We start from the raw sequence: 19,529 nt of genomic DNA on the forward strand, positions 1-19,529 counted from the left end.
CCCAGCGCTGAGGGACATCGGTGCTGGATTTAGGTAAATGGTTAAAGGGGTTTTAACACCTTCAGCCCTGCGGGAGGATGGGGGACCTATTAACCCTATAGTGCAAGGAAAATGACTTTGTTTTCCTGGCACTATAGGATCCCTTTAAGCTAAAGTTATGTTGATGCTTAGTGTCACTTTAAATAACAGGATGCTATCTGGTTAGCTATATAAAAAAGACAATATGTGAATAAACCACATTTACCTACGTAAACTCCATGCTGACAAGATAGATGCTTACTATTAGTTTTTTGGATTATTTTTGTTTGTTTGTTTTTTCATTTACTTTGCATTAGTTTATAATATTACAAAAAATATTATACATTGTATCAGATCCCATTTCATACTTGTATTTGCTTCATGTAATAATGTTGCCTGGCTAGACCTATTGCTCATATGCTTGAGGTAGATTTTTATTTTTCTGTAGAATTTTAGACCTACAAAAACAAATTAACAAACAAGTCCAAGCTCGGGTTCTCAAATAATAGTAGTTACTGCTGCTGCCAAATTTATAGCACACTAAAGGCCTTTTTAATCAATAAAAACAATGCACGGTAGTGGATTTTGTGCCAGGAGTGCAAGGTTGCTGCCAGAACTCTTAATTCCACACTGCTATGCTGTGCTACAAAGATCAGGGTAGTGTTGAGGGGAGACAGACACATGGGTGAGGCTTAGGCAGAAGGGTGGAACATTGAATCGAGGGGGGGCGTGGGAACATATGAAGGGGGCCTTGGTAAAGGAACAAAGGGGCCTATTAGGGGATAGGCGCAAGAGGTGAAATATTGAGGAAATATAGGCACAAGAGGTATATATGGGAAGGTGTGGGGAAAAAAAGAGGGGATGGAGAAATATGTCAGGTGGGAAATAAACTGGGGTAGCAAAGGGAAGGTAGCTTTGAACTGTAGGGAATTTGATATATGACTTGGGGATGTTTCCATCATGTTCAAATGAATGTATAACGTGTGTATCTCTAGAGGTTGGGTTTTACGGTGTGCGTGTACACTGGGTGGCAACATGGTTCTTGGATCCATGCAGTTCAATGTCTTAGGCTAGCCCTGCTACCAAGTAACTTGTGGCTAGCACTGCCCAGCCTATAATCTGTCCACCTCTCCTCCTGACATTGATTAGGGAGAGTCTACCTCTCCTGCCTATACCTCACTACAACCTAACCTATTCCACCACAAATCCTTCCTTCTCTTTTTATGACCTTGTATATCACTATTAGCATTCTGATGCTTAAATCTATCGCTCTGTCTCTCTGTATTCCTGCAACAAACACCTCTTCCCCATCCATCAATCAATTGTATCACTAAACTTTACTTATTGCAACGTTGTTATATTGATAAGGCACCAACCTCTTCCACAGCACTATCCATTTTTTTAAAACTGATCCGTGGACTAGTGGTGCTTGCCCTCACACAGGCCTGGGGAAAGTCCTGATCTGCCGCGTGCCAACAGAGTTGCATTTGGATCTTCCTACTTTCTTGCTTCTACTACCCTCCAGCTGGTTCGAATTGCCTCCCAGCATTGGACATCGGATGATGGTGACACTTGCCTGCCATGGGCCTATCACTTCAGTTATGCATATGTCCCACAGATAGTTATTATTTCTGCTGATCCTTTATCATTAATTTTTCTTACAGTGGTGCGGCAGCATAAAGATGTGTTTAGTTCCAGTGATTGAATTACTTCTTTAATATATTATCCAGCATGTTCATACAGTTGATATTGTTTCTCACTACACTAAACCTTTTACATGCTTTTTCCAAACCGTACCTCATCTTGTCATGAACCCTTGCTTTCAGCTAGTGTGTTTTCATTATATTATTATTTTACACTTTAAAAAAAGTGCAGTCTTACTTGACATTATGTGCTCTAACTCTAAGCTTGCACACAATTGTTTTGTTCTGCACCATATGTCTCAATCTGTGTCTGTTTCTCTGTACACCCAAAATAAATATTGACACAAAAAAAAACCTGATTAACGTTAAAAGATATTTCATGTATTTTAATAGAATTTGGGGAATAGAAGGCACGTATTATCCATGAAATACAGATATGGAACATATACCATGTTATTTGCCAGATGAATGTCTAAAACTTTATTTCATGAGACTGTGCCTGTGATTTATATTTCCACATATCCCTATTTTTTTTACTTTTTATTCATCAATAGAATACAGTCATATAATGCAGGTCAGACTTGTACAATGAAGAACAGAAAAGAATGGGTGAAATACATGAAACTTATAACATCATCAAGAACAGCCTGGTGTCAATCTTGTAAAAATGTGAGACATCAAATCTGGCCATACACGTTCTCTTTTATGTAGCTTGCATGAATTGAAAACAAACACAAATACAAATAAAAGAAAAAACATCCTAGTCGCACCCATAGGTATCAAATTACTCCTAGGAGAAAGTATAGCCCACTAAGACAAAGTACTAGTACTAAAGCTGTACTACGCATGTTTGGGGGAAAGGGTGGAAGAGGTGAGTACGGCAAAGACAAATAGGTTATAGACTGGACAAGCCATCAATCAGGATCTTTGAAGTAGGCCATCCATGGACGCCATATTTCTTTGATTTTCGGTGGATTTGGTAGAAGAAGAGGCTACTAGCAGCTCTAGTATGCTCCAGTCTGAATATCCACTCATCATGTCATATATCTTGTCACTACCTTTAATACAAATTCTGCCTTCATCTCTTCCTTTCCCTGAGTTCAACCCAGGTGTGTTCAACATAGGAAACCATTGAATCAAACCCAAACAAAGAATCTTCTTATAATTGCATTTCTGCAGTTTTCTTTCTCTCATTCTTCTACTGCCCACGCATCTGTTTCTTCTACTGCTCTTCCACCTGTACCCTTGCCATTTAGGTTTGGAATCACGGCCTCAAAGTAAAATCTTTCTAGCTTTGATTCAGTCTCTTCCCAAAACTTAGAGTCAAAGCTCACTGGAACAACAGCTGTGTCTTTCTTTGTGTACACTACAAAATCTGAGCGATCCATCTTTGTGGCTGCCAGTTGGCACTGAACTTGGGTGTAGTAGGGGTGATCAGTCTTTAACGCATAGGAATCCCCATCTGGCTTCAGACAGAAATCGCGGTCAGCGCATGCCTGGCGTATGCTGTGCTCTCTATGTTTATACGGACACTTTACTTCCAAGATGCCCAACTTCTCTCCGGTAAGTGCATCTACCACAATGCCATCTGGGCTCGCTGCCATCCAGTTTTTCTTGGTGTGAACAAATAAGCCGCACTCATCCACCTGTACTTTTCTCCCAGTGTTTTCTAAAGTCCATTTTTCATAGGCGCGTACTGCATTTTTCTCATTCCTCACGCCCCAATTCATAGCAGGCGTTTGCACGCTGGGTCCAGAACCCAATACAGCCTTCAAGTACGACTGTGGAATGTCTGTTGTTTTCCCATTAGCGAATCGACTGTGTGATATTTGATGCGCCATGGAAGCTGTAATGCGGTGTTTACGCCAGTTAAACCATTCTGGATTATCTCTCTGCCCACGGGTGTCCTTTTCTATTTTTTCTACATCTTTTACAGAAAACTGTCTCGCACTAGAAGGTGTGAGCATCTTCACTGTCATCTCAGAGGTGGATGGGACATCTGGACTTTGTCTGGTTCTTGATGAACTGCTTGGCCGCTGACTGGAGACTGATGACTTTCTTGCATCACCACTGTCGCGGGGTGTTGTAGCATTTCGAGCCCTTGTTAATTTCGAGTTATCACCGGCACTCACTGATTGTGCTACGTTTGCAGATGCAGTAGTATCCCTTACTGCTTTACCATGAGATGGTGTTCTAGGTGTTGTTACCGATTTCTGGCTGGTTTTCCTAGGCACTGAAGGCACGGGCATTCTAGGTGATGCAGATTTTGGACAGGGCACATCTTTTGCTGGCAGACCCATCTTCAGTAATTAGGTATTAATAAGACACCTGATGGGACAGTGAATGGTATATTAACAAAACTAAATTTAACAGAGAGAATCATTAACACAATAGTTCTAAAAGGCTTTGACATTATATTTCTTGTGATAACAATACATTCTATCAGCAGCAGTTGGCAAAGCCTAATGCAGAAGTAAATTCATTGTCCTCCTGTTAAGGTCACTACTGGCAGTTTTGAATGAGTTTGGTTAGTTGTTTTGTTAAAAATATTAATTAATCATGACCATCACTAAGGCAAAGTTGTGTATTTTTAAGTTAAAGGGAAACTATAGTCACCAGAACAATTACAGCTTATTGTATGTGTTCTGGTGAGTATAGTCAGTCCCTTCAGGCTTTTTGCAGTGAACACTGTCTCAGAGACAGTGTTTCAGAGAAAATGTAGTGTTTACATTACAGCCTTGGTCACTCCTGGCATAATATACACTATAGCGTGCTTAGTGGTTATGGTGCTTGGGGCTTTCCTTTAGATAAATGTGCATTTTAGGACATAAGAAAATCTATATTACCATGGTTACAAAACTTATTAGAAACAAAACATTTCTTGTTTACTGGGAGAAATGTACAGCTAGTACCAAACCCTTATGATATGTGCATTTTGTTATTTGTAACGTGTTCTTCTATAACCTAGTGGCTGCCTTAGCATTATAGGAAATACAGCTCACAGGCATCTGTGTTACCATAGTTACTATTATTATTACTGGTATTTATATAGCGCCAGCATATTATGTAGCTCTTTACAATATTATCAGAGGGGGAGATTTAACAATAAATGAGACAATTATAAAAACTTACAGGGACAATAGGTTGAAGAGAGCCCTGCTCAAACCAGCTTACACAGGGTTCTCTGGCAAATAAAGGATATACACCGTGCTAAATTGTCATCTGATTTGGTAGTCAGCCTCTCTAAATGAGGAAGTGCTAAGATATTTAATCCCTTAAGGACACATGACGCGTGAGACATGTCATGATTCCCTTTTATTCCACAAGTTTGGTCCTTAATGGGTTAAGGGTGAATCAGTATATAAATAGCAGTACACTGCTACTCACAGAGTTCTGCCAGGGCATGTCAGAATAAGTGCAAACTGGGGAAACGTCCCCAAAGTTTAGCAAACTGTAAGATCTCTGATACAGAAATTGTTACACAACTTTTACACACAACGCCACTTCCTTCCTATTCACAGTACAAAGTAACGTACATCCTATATACACCTGTCTGATAACTTCACATTGCACAGTAATGCATGTGACATGAGATTACCTAGTCTAATTTAGATCAATACATTAAACTAAAGTAATAAATAACCCATTGTTTAAAGGACACGGCTGCATTTCAAAATATCTCCATTACTGCTTTCATTCTGACGTTCTACAAGAAGCTCAATGGTTCGACATGCAGTATGATGAACCCCCATATATCGTATCGTTGTCACGCAGACACATTACCTGGGATTAGCGTGCTGTCTGGCTCTCTGTCTGTCTGTCTGTCTTTCCAGAGGCTCTATAGCCGTCTCTTTCTCTCCTGCAGTGATGTTTAGAAGTGACTCCTGATCTCCCCTCGGTTGCTTTTTGTTCGTACTACAGTTTCACTTTCCTTTACATCACCGTGTCCCTCCCTCTTCACGCATTTACACTCCCTGCCCCCAGGATAAACCAGGGTGATTACTGCAGTGTTAGGACATGATACATCACACTGTGTATAAAACACTAACGTTATAAAGGAGAATACATTGTCACTCGTCTCCCAGTTTATAAACTGCAGCTTTGATCTCATGTGTACTATTATGTGGAGTTTGAAAAAAAAAAAAAGGTTGTCATAACTATATTAGAAATTAAAGAGAACAGAAAGAGACTGGAAGCTCAAGGAAAACACTCAAAAAATGGGGTTGACCCATATAAACTACCAAAGTAGTAACAGGCAAGAGAGGAGACTTGAGTGCCCTTCAGAAAATAATTAAGATTAAAATTTAACTTTTATTAATATGATAATAAAAATTTACTATAAGGTGTTGAAACATCAAATAAAGTGATTGAATATTAAATATATGATAATACTTCAGCAATTCGTAACCCCATATATCTAGGGTAACCTGGTATCTCAATCCTAGCACCTAAGGATCTAAGGTGATGGAGTGACAGAAGATTCATCAACAATATGTAACCCAGGGTGTCTAGGATAGCATGGTGCCTCTACCCTAGCACCTCAGGATCTAAGGTGATGAAGTGACACTTGTTAAATGTAAGAGAATTAATCAGCAGGTTATAACCCAATGTGACTAGGACGGATCAATATCTCAATCCTAGTGCATCAAAATATCTTTCTTCAGCAATTCATAACCCCTTATATCTAGGGTAACCTGGTATCTCAATCCTAGCACCCAAGGATCTAAGGTGATGGAGTAACAGAAGATTCATCAACAAAATGGACCCCAGGGTATCTAGGATAGCATGGTGCTTCTACCCTAGCACCTCAGAATCTTAGGTGATAAAGTCACACTTGTTAAGTGTAAGAGAATTAGTCAGCAGGTTATAACCCAATATGACCAGGACGGATCAATATCTCAATCCTAGTACATAATATATATATGATGGTAATCATTAATATGTCTAGGACGGCAAGGTGTCTCAAGCCTAGCACATAAAAATACCTATATGATAGTAGTGAAATGCTGCATATGGAAATTCAGCTTAAAACATACAGATAAATCAAACAAATAATATGTAACACACAGAGGACCTGTTCAAAAGTTTTCAGAGTACCTCTGATGCATTTTCATTGCAACAAAACAATGTTGCAGTTAATGCTTAGTGAAAGTAACCAATTATGATGATTGCCATGTAGAGCTTGAATGGCTCGAGCTGAATCACTTAATCTGTTAGGGAGAGCGAGAGCTAGGCTGTTAGAACTATACCATAGTCGTGAAGTATAGAGCTAGTATAGCTGCTTGTTCCAAGTACAAGGCGTCTGCTCACTAACTAACAGAAAAAACTGCTAGGGATTCGTAAAAGAATATGGAGAATATATAAAAGAATATATTAGAAATTGGTTTAATTGCATATTAAATACGACTTTCAGGTCAAATTAGCTGAACTGGAAAATCCTCCAAGCAACTATGCTTCCAGTTTGAAGAATTTACAGCAATTTGAAATTAATCTCAAATTTAAAGAGTTACTCCAACAACAACAAAATAGTGAATTCACTAGAGAAATGCAAATTGTGGGTCAAAAACCTGAAATGGAAACATTCTTCAAACCAGCTCACCCATTTTAGCTGACAAATCGAAATTACCTGGTGAATGCATAACCATTGAGAGGACTGCACTGTTGTTTTTATTAACAAAGCACTTAGCCAGGCTGAGGCTCTCATCCTACTGACACACACACACACAAACACACACTGATCAGAAACAAAACAATATTTTAGCTCTTGTAACTCATTGGTGTTTTATTCAAAATTACTAAAACACAAGAGATGTCACAACCGGTACCATTTTTTTTCCAGATTAAAAGCAAGTGGATTGTATGTTGACTCGGCTCTTGCTCTGTTTATATGCTCACATAAATCAATGGCTCAGTGGGTTCTATCTACTGAGATAGCAAAGTTGGCAGTAGTTCCCCTAAAAAACCTTTGGGCTCGGCTAAAAATATTTCTATATTGTGGCTCCCAGCAGTCCTGATTTTGGCGGGACAGTCCCAATTTCAGTTTCCTGTCCTGACTTTGCTCACTGGTGCCCCACTTTTGGCAACACCAGGGAATTGTCTCAAAAATCAAAGGCATGCGGACCCATTGGGAGCAGCCTTGTGAGGTTTGATGAGGCTAGGGTCGAATGGGTAAGTATCGGGTTGGCGAGAGTGCCGAGAGCAACGTGCGCAAGAGGTTAAGATCAGAGTCAGGGCAGCGCATGCTGTTGGCTCAACGGGTAGCTTGCGCTGAGGGCTGATGTCCTGATTGGCGGTTTGCAGCGCGAGGCGCTCAGTGGCGGGAAATGTACATTAAAGGGCGCCAAACCAATTGTACCTCAGCCTGTGCCAGACAATTTACCAAGGTTGGCTGCTTATAAAGAGTATTAAGCTGCAACTACCACCAACCCTCCCCTTTTATGAAAGTTATTATGTTGTGACCTTGTTATGGGATATAAATCACCCACGTGGACATTACAGGAGGGTGAGTTTGGTTTAATTGGTTAAAAACATATTCATGGCTCTTGGCTTCAGGGGCGGAGTCTTGTTAGGTTAATGGTTAATTTTTGGTTTGGTTATTATTATTATTATTTTATTATTTATATAGCGCTATCAGATTCCGTAGTGCTGTACAATGGGTAAAAGTTATGGTTTATTATTATTTAAAATATATTTATGTTTAAAATTGGAATTTGAGGGGGGGCGTCCCGACCGCCATGCTGAGAGGCCGCATTCAAGTCGAGCTCCTGCAGACTCACGACAATTATGCTCATAAAAAGCTACTCATCCGCAGTTAAGCAGCAGCAGTCCTGCAGGCAAAGAGGTGCTGGAGCTGAGGCTACTCGGATTCCAAGCGTTTTGACCCCTGAGAAGGCACATAAGCACAGCTCCATCTGAGGCCTACCCGATCGGTGAGTGAGGTGGACGGCCCCTACCTCGCTATCCTGCCCTGCGGTTTCCCTTCGGAACTCCGATGCCACGCGGTAAGGGCCCCGTATCCCCCCCCCCCTTTGGACAGGGGGGGGGGTCATCCCGGTCCCAGGAGACTGTCTCCACGATCTGTAGTGCCTGGGCCTGAGGGGGCTCCCCACAACCAAAATGGCGGAAACAGGAGGCAACCCTAAAATTTCGGCGCAACCACCAGATCACAGCTAAACTGATACCTAGAGGCTGTCCAGACGGCGGAAAAGCAATGGGGCCCCTGGCTACAGCGAAGCTACCAACTTACCTATCCACAGACGGGGATTCCCAGCTCCCGCGGCAACGAGCAGTCGGGACCTGCCACCCGGTCCATCAATAAGCAATGCTGCTAATCCTGCCGACCTACACGACAACCCAGCAATCCAACTACATCCAGCTGAGGATCTCACGATGGAATCTCACAAGGGGAGAGCACTCACCCCTCTTACCACTGAACACGATGGACTCACTCCTACCATGCCACAAACTCTGCAGATCGGGGGTTGGATAAGCATGAACTGCCACAGCATGAACTGCCAAAGGGACTCTCTCAAGGTCTGGGCTGCACTCAGTGGGAGAAGCTCCTGCCACTTTTCTGTGTATGTACCTAACGTTATGCATAACCTCTTAATGCACTAGCCTGCTCACATAGCCAAAGTTGTGTAAATGCATTGATTGGACTGTTCATAGCACAGTTTATGCACTGACCTAACCTAATCCTATTTACAATCTACTCTTAAACTCGAGTGCTTAAGCCTGAACCCCCCCCCAAAAAAACCATAAAAATGTGCCTAATAATCTTGTACCCCGCATGTTTAGCGTGGGAAAAAGCTGGAGGACTGCTTTTGGGGCACCTCTCGTCTGCTTGTGTTATATATCTGCACTGCAAAAATAAAGAATTAAAAAAAAATAAAAAATTGGAATTTGATGAAATTGTGTTGTGTTTTGATAATGTATCATTTAAATAATGCAACCTTCAAACCCCAAGCATGACATGAGCACTAGGACCTTGCAGAGAGCCCTGAAACATTTCACCCTGAATGGTCTGCCTTTTGTAAGCTGGCCTGCTTGATTGGCGTGCATTCATGCCAGGCTGACCTGCCAATTCTTTGGGTGACTTACCCCCCTTTCCGAGGACACTGATCCACACCCTTTAACCCCCTGCTTCAGAGGCGCTGATGGTAGGGGATGTCACGTGGATTCTATGAAGGGGCAATTTATTTTCTATTATCTATTTATATACTCACTGAAATCAGTGTCCCCCTAGATTGTGGCACTAACAAATATCATTGGTTATTTAAAAACATAATTGTTGCCAGCAAGTGTTTAATTAAACATAACATTTATTCGTATACAATGTAAGCATTTTAGGAAGTTAGCTAAAAAGAAACCTTTCAAAAATAAAGGTTAAAATTTAAAAGGAAAAATTCGAAAAAGTTTACAGTTTAGACATATTTTCACAGCTCTGCTGTTCTGGAAAACGCAGTGCAACTTGCATTCTCTCTATCCCAAATATATTTACTATCCCATTTCAGCATTCTATTTATTGTTAGTTGCTTTGCTGACCATGACCACCTGTTTCTGTATGTTTGGGCACTGTCACACCAAGAATACATGTTTTATATGTCACACAGCCTGGGATTTGTTTATCAGAATCTGCGTGTAAAACTACACCTCCCATAAGCCTATGCAGTACCCAGAGCCCAGCCCTTTCTCAATGAGCTCCCATGCTGCTCTTCCTCTGCAGTAAGGAAGTGACAACAGCGGGCAGTTTAAAGGGAGAAACTAAGGCTGTATCACCATGGCAACCATTCGAGATCTGGAACTGTAATACATTTGTCGAGTATGGTTGAATTCACTCTAAACATCGCTAAAGCTGCTGAGTTCACGGCAAGCTGACTTGGACAACGGTAGCCATTGCACACACACGGAATTAAGTAAGGAGAAATCATGTCTGGCTAGTAATAGTACTGATGGGGCTAGTTCCATTACTCCTTGTCACCCTGCAAGACAAATAATGCAAAGACCTAAATCGAATCCAGTTATTTTGATTGTCTTGACTATAATATAAATGTTGGCCAGCAAATCATGCACAGCATTTATTATGATTTATTTCTTATACATTAGGTACTTTTGTTAATTAGCTACATTGTCTGTAGTTAGCATGTATGCAACAGTTGGCTTTTCAAATGCATTAGAATTGATAAGTTCTGATATTTTGTCCTAATATATGTAATCCATGCTCACTCTGTGGTAAATAATATCTGCAACGGTAAATTGACTTTTTATAGGGTTAAAACGGAACTATATTTTCGAGATTTTTAAAAAGGAACACTATAGGCAACCAGACCAGTGGCCTGTGTGCAATACCCCTGTACCACTTAGTCCTGCAATGTAAAACATTGCAGTTTTTGAGAAACTGCAATAATTACCTTGTAGAACTAAGACTGCCTACAGTGGCTGTCAATCAGCCACTAAAGGCATTTACTGGGTGCTAGCTGACTGTAGGTCCTGATGCTGGACATCCTCACACTTTGTATGAGGACATCCAGCGTGAGTGAAATCCCTAAAGGAAAACATTGAGTGAATGCTTTGCCTTTGGGAGGGCCTAATAACATCAGAGGAGGCACAGCGCTGACCCTTTAACAGGGGAAATCGGCGCTGGAATTGGGTAAGTGAATAAAACGTTTTTTTGTTTTTTTTAATGCAGGTTTGTATTCCTAACACTATAGTATCCCTTTAATATTATGTTTCCTACCCCCTGTATTAAATAAATTGGTATTTGTTTGGTTTGAATAATAAAATTACATGTACTCCTTTATCATTCAGCGAGTTTCCATCTTCCACATAGAGAAAAACATGCAGAGAAGAGGGGTTATGTATGAAGAACAATTCTAATGTAAAGTTCTTAAGTGGTATAAACAGGGACATTCCATTGGTTTCATTGGTGACTATAGCACTCATAGAACTTAATGCTCCTTAATTACTTTCCATACATAATCCTGATGTTACTTTCCCACTCCTAATTTACATTGTGTGGCGTGGGGGGAAAAAGTGAGCAAAAAACCTTTCCCATGTGATCGAAAGGGGCCGGTAACCTAAACAGACATAGTCAATGACAGAGACACTGATGCTCACACTCTCACTGATACTGACAGACACACATTTTTTTTCTCAAAACTCAAAAATATATATTTTTTATTTTAATTTAAGCCCACCCAGTATCCCTACCTTTGGGAGAATTGGAGTGGATCCTTTCCCTGGGAGCCTTTTGTAGTCTCCTCAAGCTCTTTTTGGTCTGCTCCCTCGTGCGCTGCTTAGTATGCCGAGGCCAGAGCGACCTCATAGTCCAGTTCTGCACTGTGTGCAGCACCTACATTCAGTGTCTCCATGCTCTGCATGGATATACTGTACGTTCCCCATAGAGATGCATTGATTCAGATGATGCTAATTACTGGAGCGTGGCTTTTTGCTGCACAATGGTCTCCCCATGCTTTCCTTGGGAAAAGAATTGGATTAGCTGAGCCCATCAAGATTGATTATCTGAGCCATGGAGGCGGAGCCAGTCATGGCCTGCCCCAGCATTGGTGAAAAAGTAAATGTATCTTTTTACTTTGATCGGAGGGGGTGTGGTCAGATCAGCAATATAGTGTCAGGAATACATGTTTTGAATATACATTATAAGCATCATAGCAACTTTAGCTTATTGAAGCAGTTTAGATCATGCCCCTGCAGTATCACTGCTCAATTATGTGACATTTAGGAGGTAAATCACTTTGCTTATGCAGCCCCAGTCACACCTCCCTGCATATGACTTGCACAACCTTCCGAAACACTTCCTGTAAAGCGACATATAATGTTCAAACTTCCTGTGTTGCACAGTCTGTTTAGTTTAGCTTTTCATATCTCCTGCACTGATAATAGCCTTCTAGACCTTGCAGGAGCCAGCTGTGTGTGATTGAAATTCAATTTACAGAGAAGGAGATACACATTTCTAAAGTGCGTTAGCATCTAATTGAAAATTATTTTTTTTTTTTTTCATGCAGGCTGTGTGAGTCACAGTCATTGGAGATGTGGCTAGGGCTGCATAAACAGAAACAAAGGTGTTTTAAATGGACACTATAGTCACCAGAACAACTACAGCATATTGAATTTGTTCTGGTGAGTAGAATCATTACCTTCAGGCTTTTTGCTGTAAACACTGTCTTTTCAGAGAAAATGCAGTGTTTACATTACAGCCGAGTGATAACTTCACTGGCCACTCCTCAGATAGCTGTTAGAGATCCTTCCTGGGTCATGGCTGCCTAAAATGCATCCAAACATTGTGTCTCCTTTTTCTGCATGCAGACACTGAACTTTCCTCATAGAGATACATTGATTCAATTCATCTCTATGAGGAGATGCTGATTAGCCAGGGCTGTGTTTGAATCATGCTGGCTCTGCCCTTGATCTGCCTCTTTGTCAGTCTCAGCCATTCCTATGGGGAAGCATTGTGATTGGATCAGGCTACCACTTCTGATGATGTCAGCAGACTGCTTGTTTTTCTGAGGCAAACAGCATGCAGATCTACAGCTTCAGACTTGAATACAGTTTTTGCTATATTTATGGAGGCATGAGGGGCCCAGGGGGCTAGATGGTGGTCTTAACACTATAGGGTCAGGAATACATGTTTGTGTTCCTGACCCTATAGTGATCCTTTAACTCCTTAGTGGTGGAGATTTGAGCTGTGAGCAGGGGCATGATTTATAAACCAAAACTGATTCATTATGCTAAAGTTATTTTGATGCCTATAGTATCTCTTTAAGCTTTGCTTCAGTTTATCAGAGCAGAAGTTCTGTATTTGCAGTTCAGAAGAACGGGCCAGCAGTCAGTAGAGGAGGCTGTAACTTTTCAAAAGTAGTCGCCTGGACCAGCTAGGTAAAGACACCTCAAAACTACATATGTATAAATGAACCTAACTCACCACCAATATGAAAGGAGCACTTAGGGAAAATGTGTTGTGGCCTTGTCCAAACAGATTGTAATGTTTTTACATTTTTGTTATTGTTCTTTTTTCAGGTAATGGCACGTCCAGTGATCTCTCCACTTAATATTCAAGCCACAGCTCCTGAGACCTTCTCTGTGTTACAGCAGAGAATGCGTGTAGCCGAGGAACAGACACAGTCACTAATAAGTGATCTACAGGCACTTGGCATGAACTGCCAGGGGTAAGGACATTGTTTTGCAAAACAAACCTTTAGGCAGGAGTATTTTACTAACCTTTAGTTAGTATCTCCCTCCAAACTCTCCCTTAAATACTGTCTCTCACACCCCCACCCCCACACACTTACACTTTCTTGTTTGTCTTTCCTACTCCAACTGTCGTATTATGAACATGGGTACAGTGGCTTAGAAAACCGAAAATTGGGAAAAAAAAATAATAGTGCAGAGAGCATTTAAAGTGCTGCTGTCATTTTTTACATATGGTTTTCCTTTCTTTATGCTTCATGTATCTTAAAGGGACACTCCACTGCCCAAATACAAAATAAATACAAATGACTGGTTGGTAGATATGCTCCAAATTAAAAACCATATATAAAAACAGCTTGCAAACCTGCAGTTTTCTTGTCTGTATACTTTGCAAGCTGTCCCCTTTTTACCTCACGCAAACTTTCTTTGTCTGTCCAATCACAGACTTCCCAATGCCACTCATTGAGAAGTTTTTGCAGGACAGGTGCTCTGAGCAACTGACTTATTTAACCACAAGTATGCAACTAATGACAACTGTGATAGAACGCAAAAGAGTTGGTTCAACTTTTATATGCAGTAGTAACCAGCATCATGGTCACACCTTTCATTCTTGCCACCAGGATAATCTCTGAGCTGCCAGCATGTGGTTACATTGTTTCTTACCCTTCAAGCATGACAACAAAGCTCCACATACTCTACCAAAACCCAGTGTTAACTATACTACCCTAAACCTAACCCTAAGTCTAACCTAACCCTAACACATATCACACACTCACAGTAACCATAACTTTAACGCAGAGGGATTCCTTGTGCTGAAGTCAGTATTGACACCAGTACTGGATTCCCCAGCTCACACCGCACAGAGTATCTTATCTGCATGCTATCCCTACTGAGCAGGATTAGCCCAGCACTGACCACTATCGGCAGGGGGGCATGCAGGGAATTCTTATCGGGGGTCTATTCAGTCTCCAGGGGACTCTCTCTGCTTGGGACTTGCTGACTATAGCAGCTCACCCAATTCAGCTGAGTTAATGATGATTCCCCTTGCTATGGGAAGCCAGGGAATCTGAGCCTTAATAGTCCCCCTTCCCAACTGTGACTAGAACTCCTTTATGATTCTATAGAGGCTCTTTGGACAGGGCCCATAGCCTATGGGCAGAAGGCTGGCCTCCAAATCCCTCCACAAGTAAGGACCACAGGGGCTTCAGTCACACTGTGATTAAAAGGGTTTAAAGCCCACTATTTGTAGGATGTCATGGAGCATGCTAGTGCTAGGATGGGGTTAAGGAGACTTGTAAGATAGGAAACAGTAAATTTATGCACAGTTTCTTTAGTGTGCACTCAATAGTATTCATGGAAAAAAAATATATGACCATTACAGGGATATCGTGTTGAAGCTAAACATAAGGTTATGAAAGGACAAACTAGGAAAATATTGCTACACACAGTTAAGTGCTAGGATTTAAAAAAAATAATAATTTTGAAATAAAGCTGTGAGTTGTAAGTATTGTATTGTGGGGATATTTTCTGTAAAGGCTCTTGATTTCTATTTGGGTTCTTACATAGCAATGAAAACATGTGAGTAACCACCAGCTTAGTGTGAGAATCTCTGAACTGGCAGCATGAGTCTACATTGAGTTTCTTACCCTGCAGGCATGACAACGACGCTACATTATAAAAACACAGGGTTGGGGATAAGTCAGATAGAAGTTTAGTATCCGAGTCATTTATTTATATATATTATGTATATATTTATATCTGTTTGAGTTTTGAAAGATATATTTCACGTCAAGTCACAGACGTTCAAGCAAAAACACTGCATTTACAGATTTCTTACTCCATGATCACTTTTTAAAGCAGAGGTGTTCATGGACATCGGAGTAACCCTTTAAGCAAAGCCATCACATTAAATTACTTCAATATTTGGCTGAAATTGGCAAATCATAAACCTTGCCAGATGCTTTTATAACAAGCCTCTGTTTTTTTTCAAGTTAGGAAACACTCTATTGACTCTTTCATTGCAACACAGCAAATGTATGTTAACGATTTCTGTGCCAACTGTACATCGTCAAGAACATTTTACTTTTTCACTCTGACCCTTTACCAATTTTGTCATCCACCAGAGAGCCTGCTTGCCAACTAATCCCGTCTTTAGTGTGCAAATGGATGAATGTAATGTGCTAAAGAAATTTTCATGATACATTCTCTTTAATAAGTTAAACGGACATCACTTTTTAGACCAGCAAATTCTAACACTTTAAACAAATATACAAGCTAAAATAAAGAAAGAAATACTTTTGCAATTTTGGGCATGCATCTTACACTTTCCCCTCCCACTCCTTCTTACCCACCCAGCACAGTTTTAGTCTAGTCGACTAGTGACAGAAGTAGTTCATCATTGTGCAACAGCAGGAGAGAGCAAGCCTTCATCGACACCTTTATCTGCACTGCATGAATCACACTGATTAGACTCCCTCTCTTTTCCTCCTTTCAGGATGTTACAAGTTGAATATATCTTCCAACTGCACATGTGTAAATCTGACTATTCCTAGGAATAGGACACTGATTGGTTAGAATAATGTCACCCTGGAGTGGGTGTGGAAAGTATAAGAAAAAAGAAGCCGGTAACTGTGGGGAAAAAAAATCCATATTTACCGGCCATATTTATTCCATCATGCAGAGTAAGGCAACAAACGTCTCACAATGATGCATGTCCCTTTAAATACATATGTACATATTACCAAAGGAACATCTGATAAGTCTTTCTTAAACTGCCAAAACCAAACCAAACCTATATAAAGGCAATTTAGCAACAGCCCATGAGCTGTTTTTAGATGGATGGTGTTAACTCAACATGTCGGTAGAAGGACTTGATCAGCTGTGGTTTTCCCATTTTTTGGGATATTTTTGATTATTATGTGTATGTTCACAGTGTAAATAGCTTTCTGTATGTCCTGGTGTTTTAAACATAATAAATCAGGGAATTGGTTACCCAGCAGCTGCTAGTGCATATGTAGTTACATAGGCTGAAAGAAGACTTGCGTCCATTACGTTTAGCCTTTCTCACATTTATTTCTGTTGTAGATCTATAAGAAGGCAAAAATTAAAATAAACAACTAGTTTGAGCCTCTGTCCAATTTTTCAACAAACTAGGGGGGAAAATCCTTCTCAACCCCAGAATGTCAGATTTCTCCTTGCATCAAGAAGTTGCTACCCTACATATTAAACATTTATATTCCTGAATATTCTGCTTTTTCTTATGGATTAATAGTGTCTTTTCATGTTCCATAGCATGGAATTTGACTGTCACAAGTCAGCTTCGCTGCTTCGCCCTATCAGTCCTGTGAAGGTTCGATCTGCATTTGTTGGGGACAATGACACACTGTGGAGAAATTGTGAAAACTTGGTTAATCGTATGTGTCGCATGGAAAGTGTCATGCAAACCCTGAAACTTGGAGTATTCCGACTACACACAAAGATGAAACTAAACCCAAAGCAGTCTGGTAAGAAGTGACAAGAGCAGAGTATCACCAGGCACACGCGGGTCACTTATTACCACTTAGAAGACCCCTAGATAGTCTGTTTATCTGATCATTTTGTTAAACTTTGTTTTTTGCAGCTGAAATTGAACAACGTCTGAATGAAGTACAGGAAGAGCATGCTCGCGAGTTGAGATCTGCACAGCTGGAAGTGATGAGATTGCGCCAGCAGTTGAACAGTGAGATTGAGGAGAGGGAGAGAGAAGAGGAAGCCAAAGAACGACTTAGTGCTGCGTTGGAGATTGCTACAGCCACGAAGGTAAAAACATAGCCGGATAGTGGAGAGCAATGTCACTGCTTGAGAATGTATAACTATCTAGTCTATCTTCCAGCTATTTTTTTTGTTTGTTTTTGTTTTTTAACCTGCTCTGTGTCCTTGTGGCTACATAGTTTATATAATTTATGAAGATACTCTAATTCCAGGGTTACTTGACTGAGAAAGGAACTAACAGTTGTCACTTGGTTAAAAGGTTAAAAATGAAATGTCAAGTGTACAGACATCCCGACATGCAAAAATGCATTTCAGGGAGGTATCTTCACAAGATACTGCCCCCCACCTCCCAACACACGTACCTGCGCATACACAGACTCTGGTACATACACACTGACACACATTGAAACACACACTGGCACATGCATGCAGATACACACTGACACACAAACACACACACACACTGGCAGTCAGATACACACGGACAAACTGGCAGTCAGATATACACACTAACACACACACACTGGCACTCACCCACCCTCCTGTTAGCTTACCTTTGTGTCCAGGAGGGTGGCTTGCTTGGAGTTCTAACTGAGGCTGATGGGAGTGAGCATGCAGCAGCAGCTCACTCCAGCCTTTCCTGTACCTTCACTACCGGGAGACTTGGGGTGTCTGGGTGTATGCGCCAGACAGTTACTGAAATAGATACATAAAAACCATGCATACACAATCTTAAATCTGTAATACTGGAAGGAGTATGAGGAACTTGCATCCGTTTCAGGTAGGTTATTAGCATGCACAATCATCATTTTGCCTGTCGTTTCTTGACTTGGAACACATGTCTCATTAGGAAATAACTTCAATCTCTTATTTCTGATCTTTCCCCATTTTCCATCTAATGTACAGTATTTAACATACCCCCAATTACCCAGTTTAAATGCCAGCTCACACTTCAGATATTGAACTACACTGCTACAGCACCTGCACACTACTATAGAGCCCCAGTCTCTGTACCTATCCTTACTCCAAGAATTAAGTAAAATGGCACAAACACTCCAAAGTGGCATGCCCTCTTGATGTGTGCTAGCCTGGAAGTGAAGCACACACTTGTGCACATCTACCAGGAGCCCACATCACTATTGTAGAATTACACATTTATCAAAGTACAAAAAAGGTCTATAGAAGATCCTTCTAGACTGCGGGACCCTCCCTAGAACTTTTCAATCAATGTGTGAAAAGATTGTTTTGCTAAGCCTGGGATTGATTAGATGTATTTCTACAAGGCTGCTGGGAAATGACAAAACAGCAGAAGACTTTGTCAACCAATTGTGCATAGCAAAGTAGTTTCTACTTTGCCTTATGATATCAGCGACATTCAGTGAAATTCCTACGCAATCACCACAAGTATTTTATAAAGATTATAGGTTTATGAAATACTGAAAAGTAAGAGAACTGCCAAAACATGGAGGTACTGCACCCAAAGGCACCTTGCATCATAACCACTACCATATACTGTTGTGGATTTGATTATTAGTGTCCCTTTAACCCCTTAAGGACATATGACATGTGTGACATGTCATGATTCCTTTTTATTCCAGAAGTTTGGTCCTTAAGGGGTTAAGGATTTGAATTAGGTACAGTATAGGGCTAGACATTGGTGATCAGTACTTGGTGATCATAGATAATGGTTAGAGATGCAACGTTTGCATGATGCTTACCTTATAGCTGCCATCAATGTCAGCCCCACCAGGACATTCATAGACCCTTATGATCTGCATTACTGCTGCCTTCGTATGGGCTACTACATTACTTATAATGTTTAGTTGTAGTTTTAGTTATTATATAATTACAATTTTCTCCTCATCTATGTTTGCCTTGAATCTGCCATGTCTCAAAAGGATTTATGTAATT

At 40.7% G+C, this 19,529-nt stretch overlaps 2 protein-coding genes across 2 annotated transcripts in view; one reads left to right on the top strand and one right to left on the bottom strand.

Annotated features, from left to right (window-relative positions):
* Positions 1 to 2,064: 2,064 nt before the first annotated feature.
* LOC134585653 (uncharacterized) lies at positions 2,065 to 5,582 on the bottom strand. The gene is made up of 2 exons (XM_063441108.1): positions 5,445 to 5,582; positions 2,065 to 3,989 (listed from the first exon to the last, which is right to left on the bottom strand). Exon 2 carries the CDS (start codon positions 3,959 to 3,961, stop codon positions 2,852 to 2,854), a length of 1,110 nt encoding a protein of 369 aa, XP_063297178.1. The 5' UTR covers positions 3,962 to 3,989; positions 5,445 to 5,582; the 3' UTR covers positions 2,065 to 2,851.
* A 4,813-nt stretch (positions 5,583 to 10,395) lies between these two features.
* CCDC150 (coiled-coil domain containing 150) overlaps positions 10,396 to 19,529 on the top strand; it is a 42,541-nt gene continuing 33,407 nt past the window's right edge. The window contains exons 1-4 of the mRNA XM_063442881.1: positions 10,396 to 10,576; positions 13,698 to 13,846; positions 17,160 to 17,371; positions 17,488 to 17,666. Coding sequence (XP_063298951.1) covers positions 13,701 to 13,846; positions 17,160 to 17,371; positions 17,488 to 17,666 — 537 coding nt within the window. The 5' untranslated portion in view covers positions 10,396 to 10,576; positions 13,698 to 13,700. The remainder of the gene's footprint in view (positions 10,577 to 13,697; positions 13,847 to 17,159; positions 17,372 to 17,487; positions 17,667 to 19,529) is intronic.

Source organism: Pelobates fuscus, chromosome 2, assembly GCF_036172605.1.
Source record: "Pelobates fuscus isolate aPelFus1 chromosome 2, aPelFus1.pri, whole genome shotgun sequence".
NCBI lineage: Eukaryota > Metazoa > Chordata > Amphibia > Anura > Pelobatidae > Pelobates > Pelobates fuscus.